This window comes from Sparus aurata, chromosome 18, assembly GCF_900880675.1.
Source record: "Sparus aurata chromosome 18, fSpaAur1.1, whole genome shotgun sequence".
Taxonomy (NCBI): Eukaryota; Metazoa; Chordata; class Actinopteri; order Spariformes; family Sparidae; genus Sparus; species Sparus aurata.
The window spans coordinates 4,949,428-4,972,325 of NC_044204.1; the positions used below are offsets into that span (position 1 = coordinate 4,949,428).

At 41.8% G+C, this 22,898-nt stretch overlaps 1 protein-coding gene across 4 annotated transcripts in view; it reads left to right on the plus strand.

Moving 5' to 3' along the window:
• glra1 (glycine receptor, alpha 1) overlaps positions 1-22,898 on the plus strand; it is a 114,101-nt gene that overhangs the window by 43,624 nt on the left and 47,579 nt on the right. For all 4 annotated transcript variants that reach the window (XM_030396987.1, XM_030396988.1, XM_030396990.1 and 1 more), the window contains one exon: positions 21,742-21,809. In XM_030396987.1, the coding sequence (XP_030252847.1) occupies positions 21,742-21,809 (68 nt within the window). The remainder of the gene's footprint in view (positions 1-21,741; positions 21,810-22,898) is intronic.

The window sequence follows — 22,898 nt, forward strand, 5'->3', positions numbered from 1 at the left end:
TCCCATTTACTCTCACAATTTCTTACTGTCTAAAAACACCCGCATTTAGAGCCAATCAGCTCAGCTTAGCTAGCTAACAAATTTATCATAGAAAGAAAAGAATGAGCTCTGCTTTTTTTCATGCTGACACACTTTAGTGAGTATGTAAATATAATAAAATAAGAAATATCAGACGAGTCCGACATTATCTAAACACAAAAACACAGACGACGTGTATATTGGTGAAATAACTTGCTTTTTCCAACATGGCCGCTCGATGAAGTGCTGAATCACATAAAATACAGCTAACAACTTATGAGACTGGATTTTGGCATGCTGGAGATTAAAGCTCATTGATTTGTTCGGATCAGGAGTCTCACTTAGCACAGCAAGCAATAAGTATTGTATTTCCCTTAGTTATTCCGCCTTCAGTATTTTCAGTGGGACCCTCATTTACCTGTAATGAATGTTATTGACATGCACACTGTCATCACGAAGGGTGATGCTAATTTTGAGCTCAAAATAGTGTGTGGGCTTTAGATATCTTTGGTTGAAATGTCAGTTTTTGAAGAGGGAAGGAGAGCAGAGGAGGAGACACGAAGGGAATAATTAGGTTAATGTAGAAGGAGGAGAGGATAGAAGTATTACACAAGTGAAGAGGAGGGGGGTTCGGAGACTAAACATGCAAAGGACAGTTGAACAAAGAAAATGGTAATGGAGAAAAAAATAGAAATGAAAGAAAATGTAATTATGTTGCGTTGTTGAAAAACACACAACTCAAAGGACAGGAAAGGGGAAGAGAGGACATCAAAAGAAAACAAGATGAAGATAATAGACAAGAAGGTTAAAGAAAGGACAGTAACATAAGATGGTAGGACACCAAAGGAATAAAAAGGTGATGGAGACGGAACAAGTGAGCGCAAAGGAAAATCGGAGAACCCAGTAGCCTGGATGAAATATTTGAGCGTAAAGGTTCTGTGAACAAAGATACGCTTACGTGTACGTGTCATAGGCTGCGTTCCATATTTCCAGAAAACATGTCACATCACATTCACATCGGATGTTTACAATGTAATTTTGATATAGGGAGGTGGAGGAGACAGAGCTAGTGACCATATTTCGAGACAGTGTTTTAACATTTCATCACGTGATGCAACATTTTTGGCACCAAAAACAAATTTTTGGATTCAGTACATCTGCAGGCGTGTTAGTGGAGGAAAAACCAAATGCTTTTAGGGAGATGTTGGGAGACGAGACCTCAAGAAAATTTCCAGCCATGTTTGTTTTGTCAAATCTGGTTTGACCGGATGTCGGGACATCTCAAGGGGTGTTTGTGGTGACAAAACTGGGTATTTTTAACGAGACCTCAGGACTTACCTACTGGTGTTCATGGGCGACGGAAACCAGATATTTTTGATGAGTCAGAACATCTTTATCCATGTTTGTGGCGAGAAAACCAGGGGTTTTTATCAAGACCATGAGTCAATTTCCATCCGTGTTTGTGACGACAAAACTCGATAACAAGACCTTGGGACATCATCAGCTATATTTTTGGCAACAAAACAGGATGTTGATAACAAGACCTCAAGACATCTCCCTCCGTGAACCCCAGTACAGGTATTTTACACCGAAACACGTTGTACGCTAAACAACAGTTTTCTGTGCCTTAAGCTAACCAGAGCATCCGCACAGTGATGTAACAAGATAAAATTGAAAATTGAACGTGAAGATAAAATATACACATATACATAAAGAGATGTTAAGTTTCACTACATCAGTGGTTTTGCAATGAGAAATGTGTTTTTTGATCTGGTGATTGGATTGAATGAGAACAAAAAGGAAACAACAGCAGTGGAAAGAATGAATGAATGAGTCAAACAAACCTGTGTACAGACCTGAAGCAGACACACTCGAAAGCCAGCATTGAGGATGAGACATGGAGGAAGGTGAGACGAGAGGAGAGAAAAGATAGGACACAGAGAGAGGGGGCGGGAGAGGGTGGATGGGGGAGAGGAGATTTCTCTCCCAGCGTGTTCAGCAGAATCCAGTCAGCAGGTCAGGGCCTGAAGCCTCGCCACGGCCGCCGTCGGCAGCAGCCGTTCTTCCTGATTAGAGGCTCTGCTCTGCTCCTTCTGTTGCGGGATGTTCAGCACATATTACACACAACTCACCTACTCGCACCGGCGCTTTATGCAGATTAATGTTAGGCCAAGGGATATTTGTCTGCTAACAGATTCTGGGCTCTCCTTCCTTTCACTCCTCTGTGCTGTTGTGCAAGAGGCCCGGGGATTCAATCTGTCTCTGTAGATTTATGCTCAGTCAAGTGGCCGGTTTCATGGAGGATGGCTTTGTAATATGATTGCATAGTGCTTTAGAGAGGTGACACTTTAATGTGACGACTGCAGGTTGGAGCATATTGCGGTTATTTCACTTTTTTATTGAGAGCAAAAAAAAAATCTGCCGCTATGTAGATTTATGCTTATCCAAGTGGCCTGTCTCATGGAGAACACCTTTATAATGTGATTGCACAGTGCTGCAGAAAGCCAGCGCTGCAAAATGATTACTGCAGGCTGAGCATAGAGTGGTTTCACAAAATGTAAAGCAGAATATCCCCCTATACAGATTAATGCCCATCCAAGTGGCCTATTTTAAATAGTATAATATGGCTGCACAGTCCTTAAAAAAGGAAACACTCAGCTGTGATTGCAGGGCTTTCCTCAGCTGAAGAAATCCCAACAAATCCTCACAACCACGCGGCTAAACAAATCGGTTGTCATTGCTCTGGGGGATTGCCTTGTATGTTCCTCTGCACCCTTGTAGTTACAGTGTGGTTAAGTTTAGGCAAGAAATGTACCCGGTTATGGTTAGAGCAATATTGTTTTGTCGCTTAAAAGAAACTGGTGTTGCAACCCCATCTCACATCGAAATGTGTAGTAACTACATTGGTCCTCAGGCCAAAAGTATTCATTTCACAATGATAGCTCTAAAATTGTGTTATGCTAGACTTATTTTGTGCCGACTCTTTTCGTTCTTCCTGCATCCATCTCCATCTGTGTAACGCAAAGTGTCCTACCTAGATGGCTGAATGGGGCAATTTTTGAAACAGCATGACCATTTCACCAGGCGTAGCAGACATTGTCCGTATGCTTGCAGTTTGATTTTAAGCAAGAAAATGATTTGCTAAATTTAGAAAACCCAATTGCCAGAATTAAAGTCCAGCCATTTCTGCAAAATTTCTGTGGCAACACTGTGCTTACGCTGGAGGTTTGGGCACAAAAACCACTTGGTTAGATTTAAGAAAACATCATGTTTGGTTTGGTTCAGAATACATGTATATGTCACCACAGTCACATATGGAGATTGTCCAACTGATCATGAAAAATAGCCAGTTTTGTCACTAAAATGGCTGGAAATGTCCTCAAGTATCGTTGTTAGCTAAACAATTACCACACCACCTCCCCCTTCACACCCTGCTGCAACAGGTGAGTAATAATCATTCAAAGTGAAATTGATACGCCTCATTTGGTAAACGTCCTGGATGTTAATGTGGTAAATTCTGTATCGTAAGTAACAAACGTACCTAAGTTAAACACACGAGGAACCTAAGTTAGAAGAGCTCACTCTTAACTTTGAGTTTCCGTCCATCCCACATCTTCTCATTATACAGACTTCTCGCTCGTCATTCTACTTCTCCTTAGATTCTCTTTGACAGATGTGATCATTACAGCCACTAGAGGTCACTGTCTAACCAGGGACGTTAATATTGTGTCATAATAAGCAGCTTTCACAGTCAACTATGGCGTTTGTTCTGTTGAGGATGGGTTGAAGAAAAACACAAACATCGCTAATTTTGGTGTAGAAATAGTAAGGGAGGGATTGGCAAGGGAATACTCACTAATGATGCAGAAATAATGAGAAAAAGAAAAAAAAAAGTGCAAGAGCCACATAAAAACACACTGTACTTGTCCAGACCGATCATGTTACACACAGTATTGACAGAATAACAAGTCAGGCACAATGACCAGGGCAAATGAGCATTATATAAAGCAGATTATCCTATTCAGAGTAAACACAACACATAGGGACTAAATTGAAATGAAATATAAGAACAGTATTTATTATAAAACCTTTTGATTTCCACTTGGGATATTTAAAACATGAATAAGTGCACGATAATATCGAATTGACCTGTTTTATCAGTGAGAGAAGGAGAGCATGCGAGTGTTTGAGGGATGAGGTGAGTGGGCGTAGTGTGTGTGTGTGTGTGTGTGTGTGTGTGCCCACTAATCTCACATGACTATCTACCTTCCTCTAAGATGATTAAAAGCATCAAGCTAACAGCGGAGCATCACGGCATCACGACACACTGTTAAATCACGCACTGATTTATTGAGCAGATGACCATCACACACACACACAGGCGCACACACACACACACACACACACACACAGAGAGAGAGAAAGGAAGGGAGAGAGTTATACTACAAATAGTCCATCTGCACAAACACACGGTCAGGCAAACAAACATGCAAAGGACAAACAGGAAGGATCGAGCAAACACATTTGCTGATGTTCACACACACACACACACACACACACACGTGTACAGTGCAAATACAAACACCACACTGCTCACTTATCTAATTTTTGTACTTAAATCTCCCGCTCTCTCTCACACACACACACACACACACACACACACACACTTTGCAGCATCACCACCTTGCAGTAATCCAGTGGAATAGAGCTCCAGTCACATCGTCTCCGTCGTTGTGTCGCCGTCGTACACCTGCTATTGATTTCTGTCCCTCTGCAGTCAAGAAGCTGCCAGCCTGTCATGTCCGCCTGTCAGTCAAAATCCTGGCCTGGAAAGCCCTGGAAGGTCCTGCTTACTCATTCACTGCAGACTTACTTCACTATCATTTAGACAAACCACATTTTCTGGAGGAAAGTGACCAATTTTTGATGGCAGAAAATATTTTATTTTCAAATTATCCGACAGCCGTGCTCGTTACTCTCAGGCTTCCGGAGAAGAGGTGTCAGGAATGTGACAAAAGTTTGTATTAGTTTCCGAACAACAGCCGGACTGACTCTCGCTACAGCTTAGCTCGCTATTTTTTAAATTAAAACCCCCCACCAAGAAAATGAGGTTCTCTGTGTGCATCCTGTAAATGAAATATTTTATATCCTGCTGCACTGATGTTTACAACTCAGACTTTTCCCTGAAAATGTAAATATGGGCTGTAATAAGCTGCTTTACACAGTCGACCTCATTTTTCTGATGAGGCAGGCTGCAATATCAGGAAATTCCTGAAAATGTATGTAAAAGGATCCTAAAGGCTCGTCCCAGCCTAACCTAAATTGAACCCAAAGCTGTTGTTGAGTACAGGTCTGAATTATTCTCCCAAACACATAGAGGCACTGGAAGTGCCATCATCATTGATCTATAGGAGTTTGAACACACTGAAATAAGCCTGCAGATGACCTGTAACTGCTTCTATTAGCTGGGAAAAAATAATAGGTTCACATAATATAGTCTGTCTTGGTCCACATTTAAATCTAATAATTATATCACTGAAAGCTGATATCTATAATTTGTTTTTCTCAGGATATATTCAAGCATGTGGCAAAAAAAAAATGCCACTTTGTGACCTCAAACTACCTCTGCCTGAGAGTAACAGGAGCATCGAACTCATTATAGTTATTAATTTCATCATATACGCTTACTTTGTGCATATGAAATCGTCTTAAACAATTGCTTAGGTGGAAAACAGCCTCTACGAAGAGACAATTGAATAACATTAAATTAACTTACATAATTTTCAAGCTTAACAAAAACTGAAATTACAAAATTTTAACTTTAGATCTAAAAAAATTGTCTAATAGTTTCTAGATGTTTATTATTATGCGCTTCAAACCCTTATTTTGCTTAAACACATAATTGTAAAGCTGGAGTCGGTTTGGGGTTTGCACTGGGTTAATCCCCCCTCGTCTGTTACTCTCACCCCTAACAGGTCAATCTTTTGTAAAACAGCTCACAGATGCGTAGTTTCAAGTTTTAAGATTTCAACACCTCAGTAATTTTCTGAAACAGCTCAGCGCTGTAGATTTTAGGGTGGATTACAGCACGCTTGATGCTCTAGTGAGTATTTGTGACAACAGGAAGGTGTAAGCGGGACTAAGTCCAAATAAAGTGTGCGTGTTCAAAGTGATGCAGGATCGTGTCAGCCAGCAAAACAGGATGGCTCACTGATGTGTTTCTATTAGTGTAACTGATGACAATGAAGCTCTATGGCACAGAGGGAACAGATTTATCAGGCTTTTAGTCTTTGCATATGATTTGATTGTATTAGAAGTATAAATATTAATGGCCCTATTCTTTATTTTTACAGATAGGGAGACAGAGATAGAGAGGGAGAGATATATATGTTTGTTTTTCAGGGTGCTCTGGCCCATGATTAATGCAAAGATGAGACTGTGTGTGTTACAATAATATGTATAAACAGAGGGAATATGGGAGAGAGGAAGTGCATGCATGCGAGCACACACACACACACACACATACAGATATTCTCTGTAAACATACAGGGCTCACACACCGTCACAGAAACTGAAAATGCTTGCAGGCACGAATGCCAATTTTGAGTAAATATGCATAGACAAACACATACACACACACACACACACACAGCCTCAGGTGAATCCTGACCAGGCTGCCATGCATCCATCCATCTCTCGTCCGCTCTCCTCTCAGCCTGCCTCCCACTTTGAATACATTTCATCTCATAATGAAACTTGAACACCCCGTGGCTGAAAGAGAGAATACGAATGAGAGAGGGAGTAAGAGGCCGGGAAAAGAAAGGGGGGGAAAAAAGCAAAAGAAATAGATTCATGGAGAGAGTGAAGGAGAGACGAGGGATGAGGAGGAGTAAAACATATCATAATGGCATTTCTCCTCCCTCGCTGGGGAGGAAAATGAAGTTTTTCCCTAAAGTTCTCTCGGTGGAGGAGGTGATGATGGATGGTGGAAAATGTCTGCCGGAGTAAACGTCATTCCTCATCTCAGCACTCCAATTAAAATGTGATGCAAAGTGTTTTTCCCCTCACTGCTGATCAACCACACTGTTTACTTCCTCGCTTAAAGCTAAAAGACTTTCTGTTCTATAGGAGATGTAAGGTATACACTTTCATATGTCGGAGAATAATGAGAGCCGTCGTATAAGTGAAGCGGGGTGTAGCAATGAAGAAAGGGCATCTGCATGGGAATTAAAAACAGGACTGTGACGTGGACAGGTTCTTTATTAAGAGGTGTAGCTTTACAGAAAGTCGACATTAGGAAGAGAAGTCGGGAGAAAACACGTCCTGTTTCAATAGTCGCGTCAGGAGACGGACGGCACTTTAATGTTTCGCCGCCTTCGAGCATTTTCTTTACTTTCCCCTCAGTGTTTCACAGCCTTGATGTTTATCTCCTCCTCCGTTGTCGTGTCTCAATGTAATAGAAGAAAAGAATTTAATAAAACAGCGCCAGCAGCATAGCAAGACTGAAATTATTTTTTCTTTTTCTTTATTTTTTTCTTTTTCCTGTTGCCTTGCTTGCAGGCATGTAGAGAAAGTCAGGGAAGATCCTTGAAAGGTTGTTAGTTTCAGGAAAAATAAAGCCCCGGGGGATTTATCTGTTTTTAAGTTGTGTTTTTTTTTACAAACAGATGCCAAATTCATCCGTATGCAGTCAGAAGTCAGTATTGTTGATTGTTCTTACATAAAGTTTAGCAGCGTTCAAGAAACAGAATTAAAAAAAATTGAAAGTCAAAGACATCCTGACTTCCTGCCCCTAATATAGGTCCTACATTTCCCATGCATCTCAGTAGCATCTTTTGTTAGACTCGTGACCCATGTCGTTCAAACTCTGATTACATCACTTGTGTTACTTTGATTTAATAAAGCCGTGTCTGACTCACAGGATACCTCATAGAATTACATTTCCTTGGTGACTAACTATTACTCCTCATAATTGGCAAATTCATTTTGATGGATAACATTTTTAAAATGCTCCTTTAAAAGAAGCAATATTGAAGAATTTCAATTTAAAAGATAAAAAAATAATAATAATAATTAAATAATCAACAGGACAGGAAGAAATAACAATTTTCAGCTACTTTACTGAATCAAAAGAGACTTATAATTATTTAGTGTGCTTTTGGTCAGGGCCTGTTGTCATCGTTTGGGCCTCTTAGCTCCAGTGTGGTGAAATCTTAAAGGTCCCATATTATACTGTTTTTCATCAATTTCACACAGCTGTCAGAGGTCCAACAACACTGTAATTTAAATATATTGCCCCAAACCCATCCGTGGTCCTGAATATGAGTTGTCTAAAAGTCGCTCAAGTGAGCTCTACTGAGAGCAGGCTGTTTCTGTGCCTGCACCTTTAAATGCTAATGAGCTCCGTCTGTCAACGCCTGCCTTGCCTGCTACACGCCCCTCTCAGGGACAGGATGCAGCTTATGCTAGCGGTAGCATATGCTAATGTTTACGGTGGATGTAACGCTATGGCTCGTGGAGATGCTGTCGTTCAACCATACCAGTTTGACCCAGAATCAGACCCAGAAGGAGAGGCTCCTGAAGAAATACAGACCCTGCAGCTGCAGCAGGACGTTACAGAATGGTTAGTGTGTCTGAATAATGTTAGTTTGTTTGTATGTGTTGTTATATTTACTACCATGTAGCTAATGGCTAACAGCTAGCAAAAGCTGTGTTTGCCTCCAACACAGTCTCCAAACTCTTGGACACTGTTCGCATCGTCTGTCTCCAGTCTGCACATGTTTCCAGACTTTTTACTGTGACAACCAAGCTCCATCGTAATATTATTAACATTAAACTCGCTTCAAACGCCATTGCATAGCATTTTCAGCTGACTTCACCATACTCATATGCAACTGTAAATACTATCAAACCGCGGCGACACTTACCTGTGGCTCGGGTGCAGTTGCTGGGTCCCGTATGGTTGGGATTGATCCTTTTACGAGGGTCAGTGTCGAGGCAAAGCCAGCTTTGTACTGACCCTCGTTACTGAATCAGTCCGACGTGAAGTGGTTAGCACGCACATACAAACTAACTGGAAGCGTAGCCGGCACGTTGTCGTTAAAAAGGAAACGTGACCACGGTCTCTTCTGTTGTTCTGTAGCTGGGACAGAATATAGGCACTGATGTTCATTTTTACAACCAACAACAGAGCAATTTGCGTGTCTAACTCTGAGCGACGACAACACTGCTATCTTACCGCTGGACACAACGAACTTCAGAGGGACGCCCCCCTCTCGAATATCTCCTATCACCGCGCTGAGAAGGTCGGCCTATGATAATGACTTCTTTCGTTACGTAACAACAGGAGCTGAATCCGAACTGCCTGTAGGAGCACCGTTTTACCAGTGGGTGGGCTGCAGAGACCATGCAGGACTCATTTGCTTTCCTGATTCTGGGGGTTGGTAGGCTCAGGGAGGACCAGTTCATATATGTAGAGACCAGAGAAAACGTGTTTTTCATAAAATGGGACCTTTAATGCTCCATCTCATATTAACGTAAAAGACAACCGTTCCCTTCCAGGTTTGTGTCTCAAGTTTGTGTTTTTCACTGTTTTTTGGTAGCCAGGGTGTAACAGGGTGTAACAGATATTTAATGTTCCAGTTAAAATAGTAAATAGGTAAAGATGTACATGCCATAACATAAGCTGCCAAAATATACTTGCAGCACTCTCCTCAGGTATCATCTTCATTTGTTTCTGAGTACAGAATAATTTTTATGGCTTTTAGCAAACTTTTGTTTTTATGAGTTGAGGCGAGTAACTTCCAGTAATATAAAGCTCTCAGCGTTTGATAAAATGTTCATTATTTCACTGTTTCACCATCGAGTCAGGAGATTTATGATGCTTTAAAGTTCCCAGGGAAACTTCTTTTTTTTTTTTCTGCTCTCGCTGGCATTTCGGCTCTGATGTTTATGCATTGGGGATAAGAAAGAAATGATCTCATCCTCAGCTGTCATGTCTGGACATAATGGCGAAAAACAGCAATAAGGAAAGAAAAACAACCCTCTACTTTCTTCTCTTTTGCTCTCTCTCTCTCTCCCTCTTTGTAAAATGAGCCATGTTCCTCAACCTCCATGAGAATGTGCAGGGAATATATATTAGTTCAATAAAAAGTGAAACTGCTTTCCTTGGACCATATAGCCTACAGACGACGCCCTATAAATATTTAACGTCTCACCGCCATTGTAGTATTTTTTGCTGAAGGCAGCTCAATTGCAAAAGAGGTGCTCCTGCGTAATTCAAAGTATTTTTCATGTAATTTGTAGCCTTCGACTTTTCTCCCGCCCTCGCCTCTCTTTGCTTTGTTTAGCTCTGTGCCATTTGTTGCTGTGAATAAATTCAGGCTCACCGCTGCAGCGCTGAGGTGTCACTTAGAGGAGTGCAAATTGGGTATCGGGAGAGGAGAGAGTTAAATAAATAATGGCAGAGCAGGGCCAAGACAATCCTCCAGGTACCTGTGTTTTACAACCGTCCTCAGGCCTGACAATGGAGCGTCGTCCACTGTACCACCTACACCCTCTCCTTATTGTGAAAACACCAGGCGTGTGGCCGAGCCTCATATTAGAAGAGACCGGCCACCTGGATGTTTGGCAACCAGTCGAGAGGACGATTAAACCTTGCATATCTTACAGTACAGTTACAGTCATTTCTGGACAAAAGCAAAGTCAACGACTGAGGAGAGATTATTAGAAAAACATTAAGACAGTACACACGTGAATTTGTGGTCAGGTTTAGACAACAGAAACACGTCGGTTAAGATTGGGGTTGATCCTGATTTGGGTTATTTGTGAATAAAAATCAGTTCATCAAACACTGCTGCAAGTCATCTTTAGGATTCATGTAGAAAGTCAAGCTCACAAAAAACGTGGCCAATTCGCGGCAATACACAAAAGTCCAATAGATAGAACAGATTTTGTCACAAATTTCACGAATTGCCTATATAATGGTTGGAAAGATGATGGTTTGGCTTAAAATATAGGTTTTGTCACCCCAAACTCGGATGGAAATGTGCCGACATCTCATTTGAAATGTATGCTTTATAGCCTGAAACAAAGACGGAGATGTCCTTGGGTCTTGTTGAAAATATCAAGTGGTTTCACAGTCATAAATGTTAAAGCTGTAAAACTGTATTAACCAGTGGCCACTGTTGGGTTTGTGACTGTAGCATAAAATTCACAAAATCTCAAAAAGGTACCAGTCAAAGTGGCTTTAAGAATCAGCTGAGCCTTATTAGATTTGAGATTCAGCCTTACATTGGCACCGGCACTGCTTCCTGTAGCCTTTATGCACCTGCTATACCCTCCTAACATATGGCGTTTTTGGGGATGTGGTATAGCCTGCTGTTTTGAAGATGCTTTAATCCAAAACACCTTCCAATGTCATGAGTGGACACATTTATAACAAGAGTGGCTCCACGGGGAAGGGAGAGCTCCATCTTGGATATAATGTTGAGATACGGAACCAAAAATATGCCAAGTTGCCATGTTTTCTGCAGTGCTAAATCTTAATTTGAGGTAGTGTTGAGATGACAGTAAAACAGTCCCACAGGCTCATGTCAGTGTCATCATGTCATCCATGTCCTCAGTTGGCAGTCTGGTGCTGGTTCCAGTGTCAGTTTAAAAATCACAGCGAGGATGAGATGTTTAAACCCTTAGTGTGCTGAGGGAGGCACACAAAACCTGCTGAACTATTAATCATTAAAAAAGCAATTACAGGCTCTTCCCTGGCAGGTTTATCATGCTGTCATCTTCATACCATCTCTATTTAGACCCGTCTACTTCCTGGATAACCACCAAACACTCTTTTCTCTCTGTCAGTTCTGTGAAAAATGAGTCGATGATGATGACCAGCAAACACTCTCAAAACTAAAAGGTGCTGTGAAGGAGCAATTTGGTCGATCGGTACGAGCCGCACGTAGTACAGTTCTTTTACAGTATTTACAAAGATATCCTTGGGTCTTAGATCTTGTGTATGTACTCAGTGGCGGTTCTAGACCAGTTTTAATAGGGGGGCCAGGGTGGGGCCAGCTTTTTTGTTAGGGGGCACATACAACCCGGAAAAAAGATAAATCCCTCATTCAGACAAAACAGTGTTTACAATTTCAGCAATTTTCATTGGGTAGTAAACTGCTAAGACACTTTATTTCTGCCTTTCCCGTCAGGGAAGAAATCTGTCATTGTATTATTGATGCAGACTCCCTGTCGGGGGGGCCACAGGGGGGTCCAGACTCTGAGTTACAGGGGCACTGGCCCCTGTTGCCCCCCCCCCCCTAGAACCGCCCCTGTATGTACTACATGATTCATGCAAAAACACTCTGACACTTCATGTATGACAGTTATGTAGCAATTATTTTACACAACAGTGATATATTTATCAAAGTATGCACTACAAAAGCAGGTTAGCAGTGTTTACACTGCCCTTTAAGTTTAAAACAAGACATATTTATTTCACTATAGTTTGTTTATATCTAATTTTGAAACATAAAATCTGTGATCAGTATAACAACTGTTTGGTTGAAAAGAACGCCTTTTGGTTAAAGCTGAATTCATATAAACTGGTGATGGACCGCCGCCAGGCATGAAATCTACTGGGAAAATGAAATCTGACTGGTGATGTAGTCAGGCTGGCAGCCTGGCACCATTTTCTATCTTTACAAACTAAATGAATAAATACACTTGTTTCCCTCTGTGTCAGTGGTAGTTGTTACCCTGAGGAAAAATGGAAATGATCCAGTTGTGTTTACAACAGTGGGGCCAACAGTGATACTGTGTTGAAATGCTTGTTTGTATGGTGTTTGTAAATACAGACATTTTTTTGAATCAGTTTGGTTAAAACGAAATGTTTTTTAGGTTAAAACTGAATTTAGTTAACATGTGAAAACCCATTTGATCACTAAGAATTACAGGTATCAAGCAAAAACTCCAAAGGGAAAGCCTTACAGTTTGTTAGGGGTAGGGTAATTAATGAACACGCAGGTTGGCTTCATTTTGTCTGTAACAGAGAAGTGAAAGGAAATAAAAACAGAAGCCAGGCTGCAGCCTACTGGAATCAACAGTCAGCCTTAAGTTTTCTGTGAGTTTTCGTGCTCGATGGCAGAAAAACATGACACATCGTCGTACCCAAATGACTGAACAGTTCGATTGCCAGTGACTCCCAAAACAACAGTACATTCTGTGCAAAAAATGGATGTGTTAACGCTAAGAACATTCTATCATCACCCACTGAGCCCTCCTTCTTCAAACATGACACGCAGATTTCTTTAAAGAAGCTGATGAAACGTGGAAACGTCTAGATGAAGTCTGATTCTGAAGACAGCCAGAGTAGCCCCACAGCATACTTAATGGCTCACACTTGTAAGAAATGTTTACAAGCTTTTGTGTTTTGAACCTGCATACAGAGAATCATACAGCCGGAGCCGGAGCCGGAGCGCTCGGGGACTGTTTAGAGCTGTTTCTGTCGTCAGAGGCTGCAGTGGCTGCAGTTAGCAGAAGTGCTGAGAGGCCGAGCCGAGCTGTTTGTTTCATCCTGCTTTATTGCTGTTGTCACTTGTTTTTAATGAAAGTGGAGTTGGGCTGAAGGGGGGGGGAGGGATTTATTTGAGTCGGCGCACCTCAGCAGGACTTCAGCACAGTCGCTGGCCTTGATTGGTCTCCTCGGAGTTTGTGCTTGTATATTCAGTGAAATTAACTTTTGAGCTCACATGCCAACGGCTGCTTGGGATTTATCTCACAAGAACATTCACAGAGTGGTCTAAATAATTCATAAAAATATTAAACCATTTCCATTGCAGTTTAATAAGAAATAGCCAGAATTAAATGTGAGTTAAAAGTAAATCTACTAATTTACTCTCAAGTTTTATCTTCATTTGAATATTTAATAGCCATCAAGGCAGCAGATTAACGTTGTGTTGATTTGTTGTACGGTGGCCAGCAGGAACAAATGCAGAGGACAAGGACTTTGTGTGTGCGCGTGTGTGTGTGTGTGCGTGTGTGTGTGTGCCTGTTTGTAACATCTTAAAATGTTATCAGCTGCAGAAGGTTAAAAACCAACGAGGCGTGTGGACTGTATGTATCCATGCAAAACTGTATGTTAATGAGTGTTAATGTGTGTTCTGTGTGTGTGTGTGTGTGTGTGTGTTCGCTCCATGCATTCTGTATGTGTCCTTCAGTTTAACATGCGTGTGTGTTCTGGGCATGCCTGAATGCACCTGCATATCTCTCTGTACAGTTTAGCATAAACGGTGCGTGTGTGTTTGCCTTTTTGCTCAATGTATATTTGTAATCGTGTGTGTGTGTGTGTGTGTGTGTGTGTGTGTCCACGTAATTTGGGGTGTTTGTTTGCTCATTTGTTCGTGCGTTTGCCCTTGTTTGTTGTCTTTATGTGTTGATTTAATGCATGTAATGTTTGTGTTTGTCACATTATCGTTTGTGTGTGTGTCCCCATTGTTTGCGATTGAGGTGTAAGTCCATCTTCGCGTGTGTGTGTGTGTGTGTGTGTGTGTGTCCATGCACTTGCACTTCCTGTATGTGTGACCAGTGTGGGTCTCTAACCTCACGGTGGTTTTAGTGTTCAGGTAGAATCAGGTTTAGGTCGAGGCAGCGATGAGAGGGTGTCACTGAAGGACCTCTGACACTGACTGTGTTATTAACTAATATTCAATCATTATTTAGAAAATAACAATAAACAGAATGTGATGGTCATGTGAACAACATACTCTGATTTGATATTGTGAATCCAAATGTAGCATTTTCTGATTAAGGCACGTTGAATATGCCAACATTATCAATAGAGTTTTTCAAGACGTTTGCGACACACGGCGTCCTGCCTGTTTATGTTCAGCTCCGTGTGCTGCCGTGGATGTGTTGTGCACAAACGGTTTGTAAGACCAGAGTAGAGGCAACCAAAGCGCGAAAATAGATGTGAAGTATCTGTGTGCAAAACCATGGATAAGTTAAAGTTATGTGTTGCAACAGTCATAACACTGTGCTTAAGCTCTGGGTAGGTTTAGGCACATGAAACAACACGTGGATCAAAATGCTTCTAGTTGCCACGATCACGGACGGAGGCGGTCCGACTTCCTGTGAAAAATTGCCAGTTTTGGTTGCCACCGAACGTTTGTGGCAACCAAAACTGGCAATTTTTCACGGGAAGTCGGTCAATAGGGAAGGGTGAGGTTATGGGTACTCAGTTAGTTCGGCTAGCTGGAGCAGAATCTACAGCTGAGAAAATCTGCCAGGGACACTTATTGTTTTTTTCAGCAAGAAAAATCAACTGTTCCGACATCACATTGGAAATGATTCTAGCAATGCACACCACACAAAAATAAAGAATAAAGGAGTAAAATATAGAAAATATTCAGCGTCATTTTGAGACGGCTCTGGATGGAAGGCATTCTGAAAACTGATGCTGCCTAAACAACCTTTATTATAAGACAGACCCGAGGGAAAGCATTATGTCATCAAGGGTCCTTGCAAGTACTGTGTAGAAGTACAGACATGTCAAGTGTGTGTGTGTGTGTGTGTGTATTTATTGCTCGGGCCATTTGCACATACACACCGAGGCAGATATACGTGTGCAGCTACAGTAGCCTGTGAGTCACAGTGCAGCCTGTCCTCCATGACAGTTAATGAGCTGTCGCTTCTTCCTCCTCTCTGCACCCCCGTCTTCTGTCTTTATTGGAAAGCTATAAAACAAACTGTCTCTCTCTCTCCTTCTCCCCTTCTCTGGATGGTTATTAAATGAACTGCTGTGGTGGAGAACGGGGAGCGAAGCAGAAGGAGGAGGTATTCGGGGGGGTATTAGCTTCTCCTCCTCCTCCTCCTCCTCCTCCTCCTCTTCCTCCTCAGGTTTTTTTTTTTTTGCGTCACGCGCTGCGAGGGACGTCAAGACAAGACAAATTATGATGTCCCTCCACTCGCCTCCCTCCTGCCGGGGAGCGTGAGGACTTTGAAGGAGGGATTTCGAACAAAGCCAGGATGCAGAGGAAATGTGTCAGAGGACTTGAGTTAGGCCTGAAAAAGCCATTCTGAGAAGAAACACAGTGATAATGTAATACCAGCGGTTTATGGATAAACCCTCTGATGCACTCAGACATATCAGAGCTTGTGCTCACGGGGTTTGTGGAGCCTTTATACATCAGACAGATACAGTCAGGTGCCCTGTGTCGGGTGATTATTTACCAAGAAGCTCCCGGAGTCTATTTGTCTTCCGCTGAGTGTACACCCAGTTCGTTTGTCCTCTTGTTTAGCAAACTCCTGCAGTGCCAAATAACCACTGTATTTTTTGCGTGAAATAAATGTAATTAACATAAGAAATTGGTGTTATGCCAGGTGTTTGTTAAGAATTCTACATAAAATAACTTACCCAGCTTACCCAATATTCACAGTAGTTTTCTGTCTTTCTAGATAATCTGTATCTCCTCTTTCCAGAGTAGGTGCACATGATGGAGTGTCAGAAAAATAGTCCAGTTTTCAGCTCCATTAAGGCGCATAAGAAGACAAGAACCTGCAGCAGGCTGCCGGACGAAATCCTCCAAAATATCTCTGTACGATTCTTGGAAAGGAAGTCGTTTTAATATTTTCTGCTCCCTCAAGTGGATCATTTTGGCACTTGATTTAGCTCCTAAATACTGTATGTGCATTTTTAGAACCTCTCTTGTTTAGAGCACTGGCACCTTCAAGTGATCCTAGTGAATAATATTTTGCGTTTCTTCCCGTGATGGAGTAAACATCCGGCAAGGTGTGCAAATACCAGAAGGGACGCACAAGCTATGGGCTGCCTGGGCCATTCAAGTATACTAAATATGAATCTATGATTACAGAAAACGTATTAATACCTTTGCCTTAAATGATTTTATTTGAAATAACCACAACAACCAACAATTTTGGTACTAAACAGCAGATTGGTAAGGAATTTTTACCAACTTACCGAATTTAGGAAGGAAACGTCTGACAGATGTTCATGCAGGTGTTCCTATATCAGTAGGCTTGTCTTTGTTTGTCAGGTAGCTCCTGGCTTGGTTACCATTTCCATAAGGTCTTTCAAAACAAAACAGCTCTAAGTGATGCATGAACCGCCTTATTTGTAGTTTTGCATGCATAAAATGTCCGACTTTACAGTCTGGTGTTTTTAGACTTTTACATACCTGATTGGAACAGACGTTCTGCTTCCAAGCATCAGTTATCTATCACCTGTGGAGTAATTGAAGCTCTGACTGGCAGTTTAAGTGTCCCTCTCTCTCCTCAGTCAGCTACTGTCCTGTCATTTCATCTGCAGCCCGTCTCATTTGCTGCTCTTGAAAGCAAACCTGGTTGATTTAATATCCGAAAGCTGTTGTTTTTTCTTCTGTCATTATTACTCACATTGCATCCTACTTTCCTCACGCAGTCCTGTGAGTAATCTATCGGTGCTCTAATTGGACGCTGTACACGTAAGTCACATAGAGAACGATCGCCTCCGGCCAGCTTTAATGATTTTTCCCCTCTTAACCGTGCATCTTCAACCCTATGATTCTACTCTATTGCTTAACCACAGTTGCGTGCTTGTGTGTGTGTGTGTGTGTGTGTGTGTGTGTGTGTGTGTGTGTGCGTGTGTGTGTGTGTGAATGACTCTCAGATGATAGTCCTCCCCAGTAGCCTCCAGCAGTCCTCATACTGTGACAGGGAGAGTAATTGGCCATCAAAATAATCCAGACCCCTTCCTTCATTCGCAGCTAGCCGCCGGCGAGTGGAATTAGACACTGAGTTTAGGCAGGGACATTAAACACAAACTCAGTGTGTGTGTGCGTGTGTGTGTGTGTGTGTGTGTGTATGGACATGTATAAGAGTATGACTACAACGTAGCCACTCATTGTACATTCTGTAATCCAGCCTCATTTTCTAACTGATGAAGAGTGGATTCAGTGTAATGGGATTACAGAAAATCAGATTACAAACGTTTAGCTCAGATTTGCAGGCAGTGATCTCATTGATTCTCAGACAAAAGAGCAGATAACTCTCTATAGATTTTAATATATTTCCGTACATGAAAAATGCAGAGTTGCACTCTGGGGCCGGCCTGCTTGCAGAGAAGCTATTATGTTGAAGCATTAGTATGTAACAGCCTCTTTTATAATGAACTGAAAAGAACTGAATGTATGCAACAATACTGAATAAGCAGGATTTACTGTGTTTATCCACAGAGGGATCGCTGAAGCTTTGCAGTGCATTAAGTGGGCCTTAGTTTTTTTTAAACACACTAGAAAACACTTTTATTGTTGCTCTGTTGCTTTGCTTCCAAGTCCAGAAAAGTGCTGAGAGGTTTGATTCGTTTCTGTTTCCCATTTCTTCCTTTGTGCTAAGCTAGGCTAATCACCCCCAGACTCAAGTTCCATAACCAGCGAATTATGATAACACAACAAACAATGTTAGCAAATAATATTTCTGCAAACCACAAATACTTTTTTAAGCTAAATGGTGATATAGTCCTAAATATAATCAAGTGGTATGCCTAAACCTACACATTTACTGGGCAGTGGGTTTGACATAGAAGCGTTGAACTGTTCATCCGATCAAAATGTTCCTTCATGGTTCAAATAGTTCCAAAATGACATTGTGCTGTCCGTCAGTTGGATGTTCACCCTGGACATCTCAAGTTGGCTATGAACCGTATGATTTGACCAGACTATTGTACCGCATGACTCATCTTAGAAGTGGAAAAAAAACCCAGCTTTTTTAACATGCAGTGTACAATGGGGAGCAAGAAAAGACCAACTGCTCCTGACCCAGGCCGATGGTCATCAGGCTCTGCAGCTGAAGCAGAGCCACAAGTTGATTTCTCACACTCTGTGCCTCTTTAAAGTGGAAAAACAGGAGTGTCTAAAAGTGTCATGATGTTGGAAAATACGAGGCCAGGTTGGTCGAGCTGTGGCAACAGCAAAGGTGCCTCTTTGTTGTCTGCTCCTCCTCCTCCTCCTCCTCCTCCTCCAGTCACAACCAATATGAATGAGAGAAACGTCGACAGAAAATAGCCGGTGATCTGCCTGGTGATATGCTTTGTGTGAGAGTGTGATACAGAGCGAGAGGAATGAAATCCAAGTATTTTTGGTTTAAACCACAATATGTTTGAACAAAGACCTTGTAGCAATGTAGCGACAATGTTGCAGGGACTTTTTGATGATCAATAATCATCGGTGATGTGGATATAATGCCAAAGGGTGTAAAGACAGTATCAGAACAAGTAGAACAGTCTGGTGAGTTCAGAAAATGACGTCAAACCAGGAAAAGACAACACGCATGTCACTCATGTCACCAAACAACTGTATCCAAATCTAAGACCAGTCTCATATCATGAGAGCAATGTAATATTGATACATACCCTACATTCATTTTCTTGTTTCATAGCAGTAATATAATCAATACCTCCTGGTCTGGCAGGACCATTATTGGATTTGGAAACAGCGTCACAATCTGGCCGCCAACCTCAAGGTTATTGACCAAGGGGATGTGGACTGTTATTGGACACAAAGTCACTGCCTGACCAGTGTTTGCTGGGTAGTTACTAACGTTAAGATATGTGAGTCATCTTCTCGTCCAACTCTGAGAAAGAAAATCAAACAGTGTATTTCCCAAAATGTTGAACAAACTGAAGAACCGTTGCCTCCTCAGTTGCTCAGTTCTGCAGTTTACTGGCAGATTGATTCTCTGTCATCATCAAACCGGCGACCGGCCTCCTCCGCGGACAAGACGAGTTTAGAGGTTTCTCCCTGTCATTTAAAGCCAATATCATGTCCGACGCCGGGAAGAGATGAGAGCCCGACTGTTTGGCCGTCCTCCACGTTCCTCACCACGGCTCCACTCCTGCCGCCGAGTAATCGCATTTGTGTTTGTAAAACCTAGTAATACAGCAAATCGATGGGGTGGGTGCAAAAGGGCCGAACGCTATTTACTTTCACTTTGACTCGCTCCTCTGAAAACAACCTTGAACGCAGCGTCGTATCTCTGAGCAGACAGCGAGGGGGGCCATTTTTGTCATTATGAAATCCTTTGAAATGACGCACTCTTGTGCACTGATGTCGCCTTGAGTTTGACCGACAGCTCTTTTCAAGTCTCAAAGGGGATGTGACATTGATTTTCTCATTTCTGCTTTTCTTCAGTTGTAATGAGATGTTTACACGGTTTCTTTCTCTGCAACTCTGGAGCAGACCCGCTGCTCAGACGCTGTCAGAGTATTTAAGTCCAGAGCGGGGACTCATTTTATTCAGCGCAGCCTCACTGCTCCTGGTCTCTTTCACTTTGTTTACTTCCTGAATCTGACATCAGTTGCTGCAACTTTAGTGCCGCGCTAATGTCTGCTCACACACAGGGACTTAAACAGACATCTTGAACCTCAGCTCAGCTCAGATTTTAGTGTCTGACAGCAGACAGCCCAGTGGGGAGAATTTCAGAGCGTTCCAGACGCCCTCCGCATTTTCAGCAATTCCAATAGGACCATTGTTGTGCTTATTGACAGCTCTTTTCAAATCAATCAGACTTTGTAATCCTCGTCACAGAGCCTGTCAAATGTTCATGAAAAGGCAACTAAATGGGTGAGACTGATCAATATTTTGTTTATTTCTACATTAAAATGTAAAAAAAAAAGAATGTTTTTACAAATACTGTGCCTTTATTAACGGATCAGTTGACTGTGTGTTGTATGAGAGAATTACCTCCGACTTTCTCTCCGCTCTGTTGAGTATTTTAGTTTCTTTGAGCTCATTGCAAACTCCATTTTTGGCAACTGTTTTGTGTGATGAACCCACACTGTTTTACCCACCCAGCTTCTTAAATGGGAACATTTTCTGGTTTCTTTCCTCCTCTTTGACAGTAAACTGAATATGTTTGGATTGGGGACAAAACAAGACATGTTAAGGTGTCACGTTAACACGGATTTACATTTTTCACAGTTTTCTGAAATATTAAGACCAAACAACTCGTCAATTGATCGAGAAAATAATCAACAATGAAAATGATCTTTGTTTGCAGCAGAAAGTTGCTAAGTGATATTTTTTAAGCTACAGTATTGGACTTATAATCATCAGGTGGACATGATGTCGCTAACTGTATGTCTAATGAGGTCACTGTTTGCTAACTTGTTCTGCATAGGAACTACATGAGGTGATAATACGTCAGTGTTGTCTTTAAAAGCTTATTCTGCTCGCCTCAAGAGGCCCAAAAATAATCAATGTAGCCTGGAATCGGCGTACTTCATCGATCTACATTTCCAACAATGAGGGAGCTGCTCGTAACCACCAGGGAGAACTAACCCTCCCTCCCAGTAGCAAACAGCCGACACAAACACAATGTCAGCCTGATTAATGAAGAGAAAATGAAATGTCAGATGAGCCTCATTATAAGGATGGCTGTCATATATCTTGAACATAAGAGATGGTTGAGATGATGAAGATTGATTTTGATGTATGTGTCTGCTGTTGGATACAAATGTTTGACAAGTTCGGGATTGATTCTGATTTAACCTCTGTGAAATCGTTGTCATCCTTTCTTCCTCCAGCTCAGTTCACTGAAGTTTCTGATGATCTTTTCTGAAATGTTTTCTCTTTTGGAGGGGTTTTATTTGTGTTGAAAAAAAAAAATAAAGATTTAATGTCACACTGGAGTCGAATGAACTCTAACTTCCCCATCCTTCCCCTCTCTGTTCCATCTCTGCAGGTCCGCCTGTAAACGTGACCTGCAACATTTTTATCAACAGTTTTGGGTCCATCGCTGAAACAACAATGGTAAGCTCAATTATTCTTAATATTACTTTATGAAACAGCTCGATGTGTACTTTAATATTATTTACTCATCACTTGTGTGTATGTGTGTGTGTGTGTGTGGATGGTTGGGCAGTTAATGGAAAATGTCACATCTCATCGCAGCTCCATCTCGGTAATTTCGCCCAGAAAGATGCGATTAATTGAAATGACGGCAGCGCAGCCAGACTTTCATTTTTATTTTCCTCCCCAAAATTAAAAGCCTTCTGCCCTCTGAGTGTGTAGAAACGTCTCCGCCTCATTGAGCCTGTCTCCCATCTCAAACACTTCATTTGAAAGAGCGCATCGCTGCCGCGCTCATTTGCATAACAACGCGGCGACGGCGGCGGCGCTGCTGTCGTGCCTGTTTGCGAGCGATGGGGGGAAATTTACGCTTATTCATTACACAGAAAATCCATTAGTGTTTAATTTAACTAAAGCATCAACCTTCACAGAGCAACAAGGCATGTATGGTGACACTGAACTGTAGTGTGCGTGTGTGTGTGCATATGTGTGCGTGCGTGTGTGTGTGCGTGTGTGTGTGTGACAGCAGACGTGTTCTCAGCACTGATGGTGTCCATGAAAACGAAGCTAACTCACCACTTAGAGCTCCATGAAACACATGAGTTATTTTTGTTCATCTAGCAAATGCTTCCAGTGTGCAGTGTCAACCTTCTGCAGGGTTGTCGCTGCCGATAAGGACACAGAGGTCTTGTCCTCGGTGCTGTTTCTGAGAATGAGTCTGGTTTTAACAGCCTTGTGTGTGTACAAATACACAAAATTGCACACGAAAATACACATCGTGGATACCTGTCACCAGGCTGCCTCGGTGTTATTTTCTCACATTTGATTGATGACAGAAGAAAACACATGTAAAATAAGTATCTCATGAAATTAAGTAGGACTTCTCAATCTGACAGTTAATATCATGCTTATAGGACCCAATACTGAGTAACTGATAAATAGAATCGTTTTCCAGGGCGTGAAAAGGTTCAAATTAAAGGATGGGTCTGGTGATGTTCCATATTTAACTTTGTGAAAAGACCAACTATGAGGCCGAGGATCTGAAGCCGG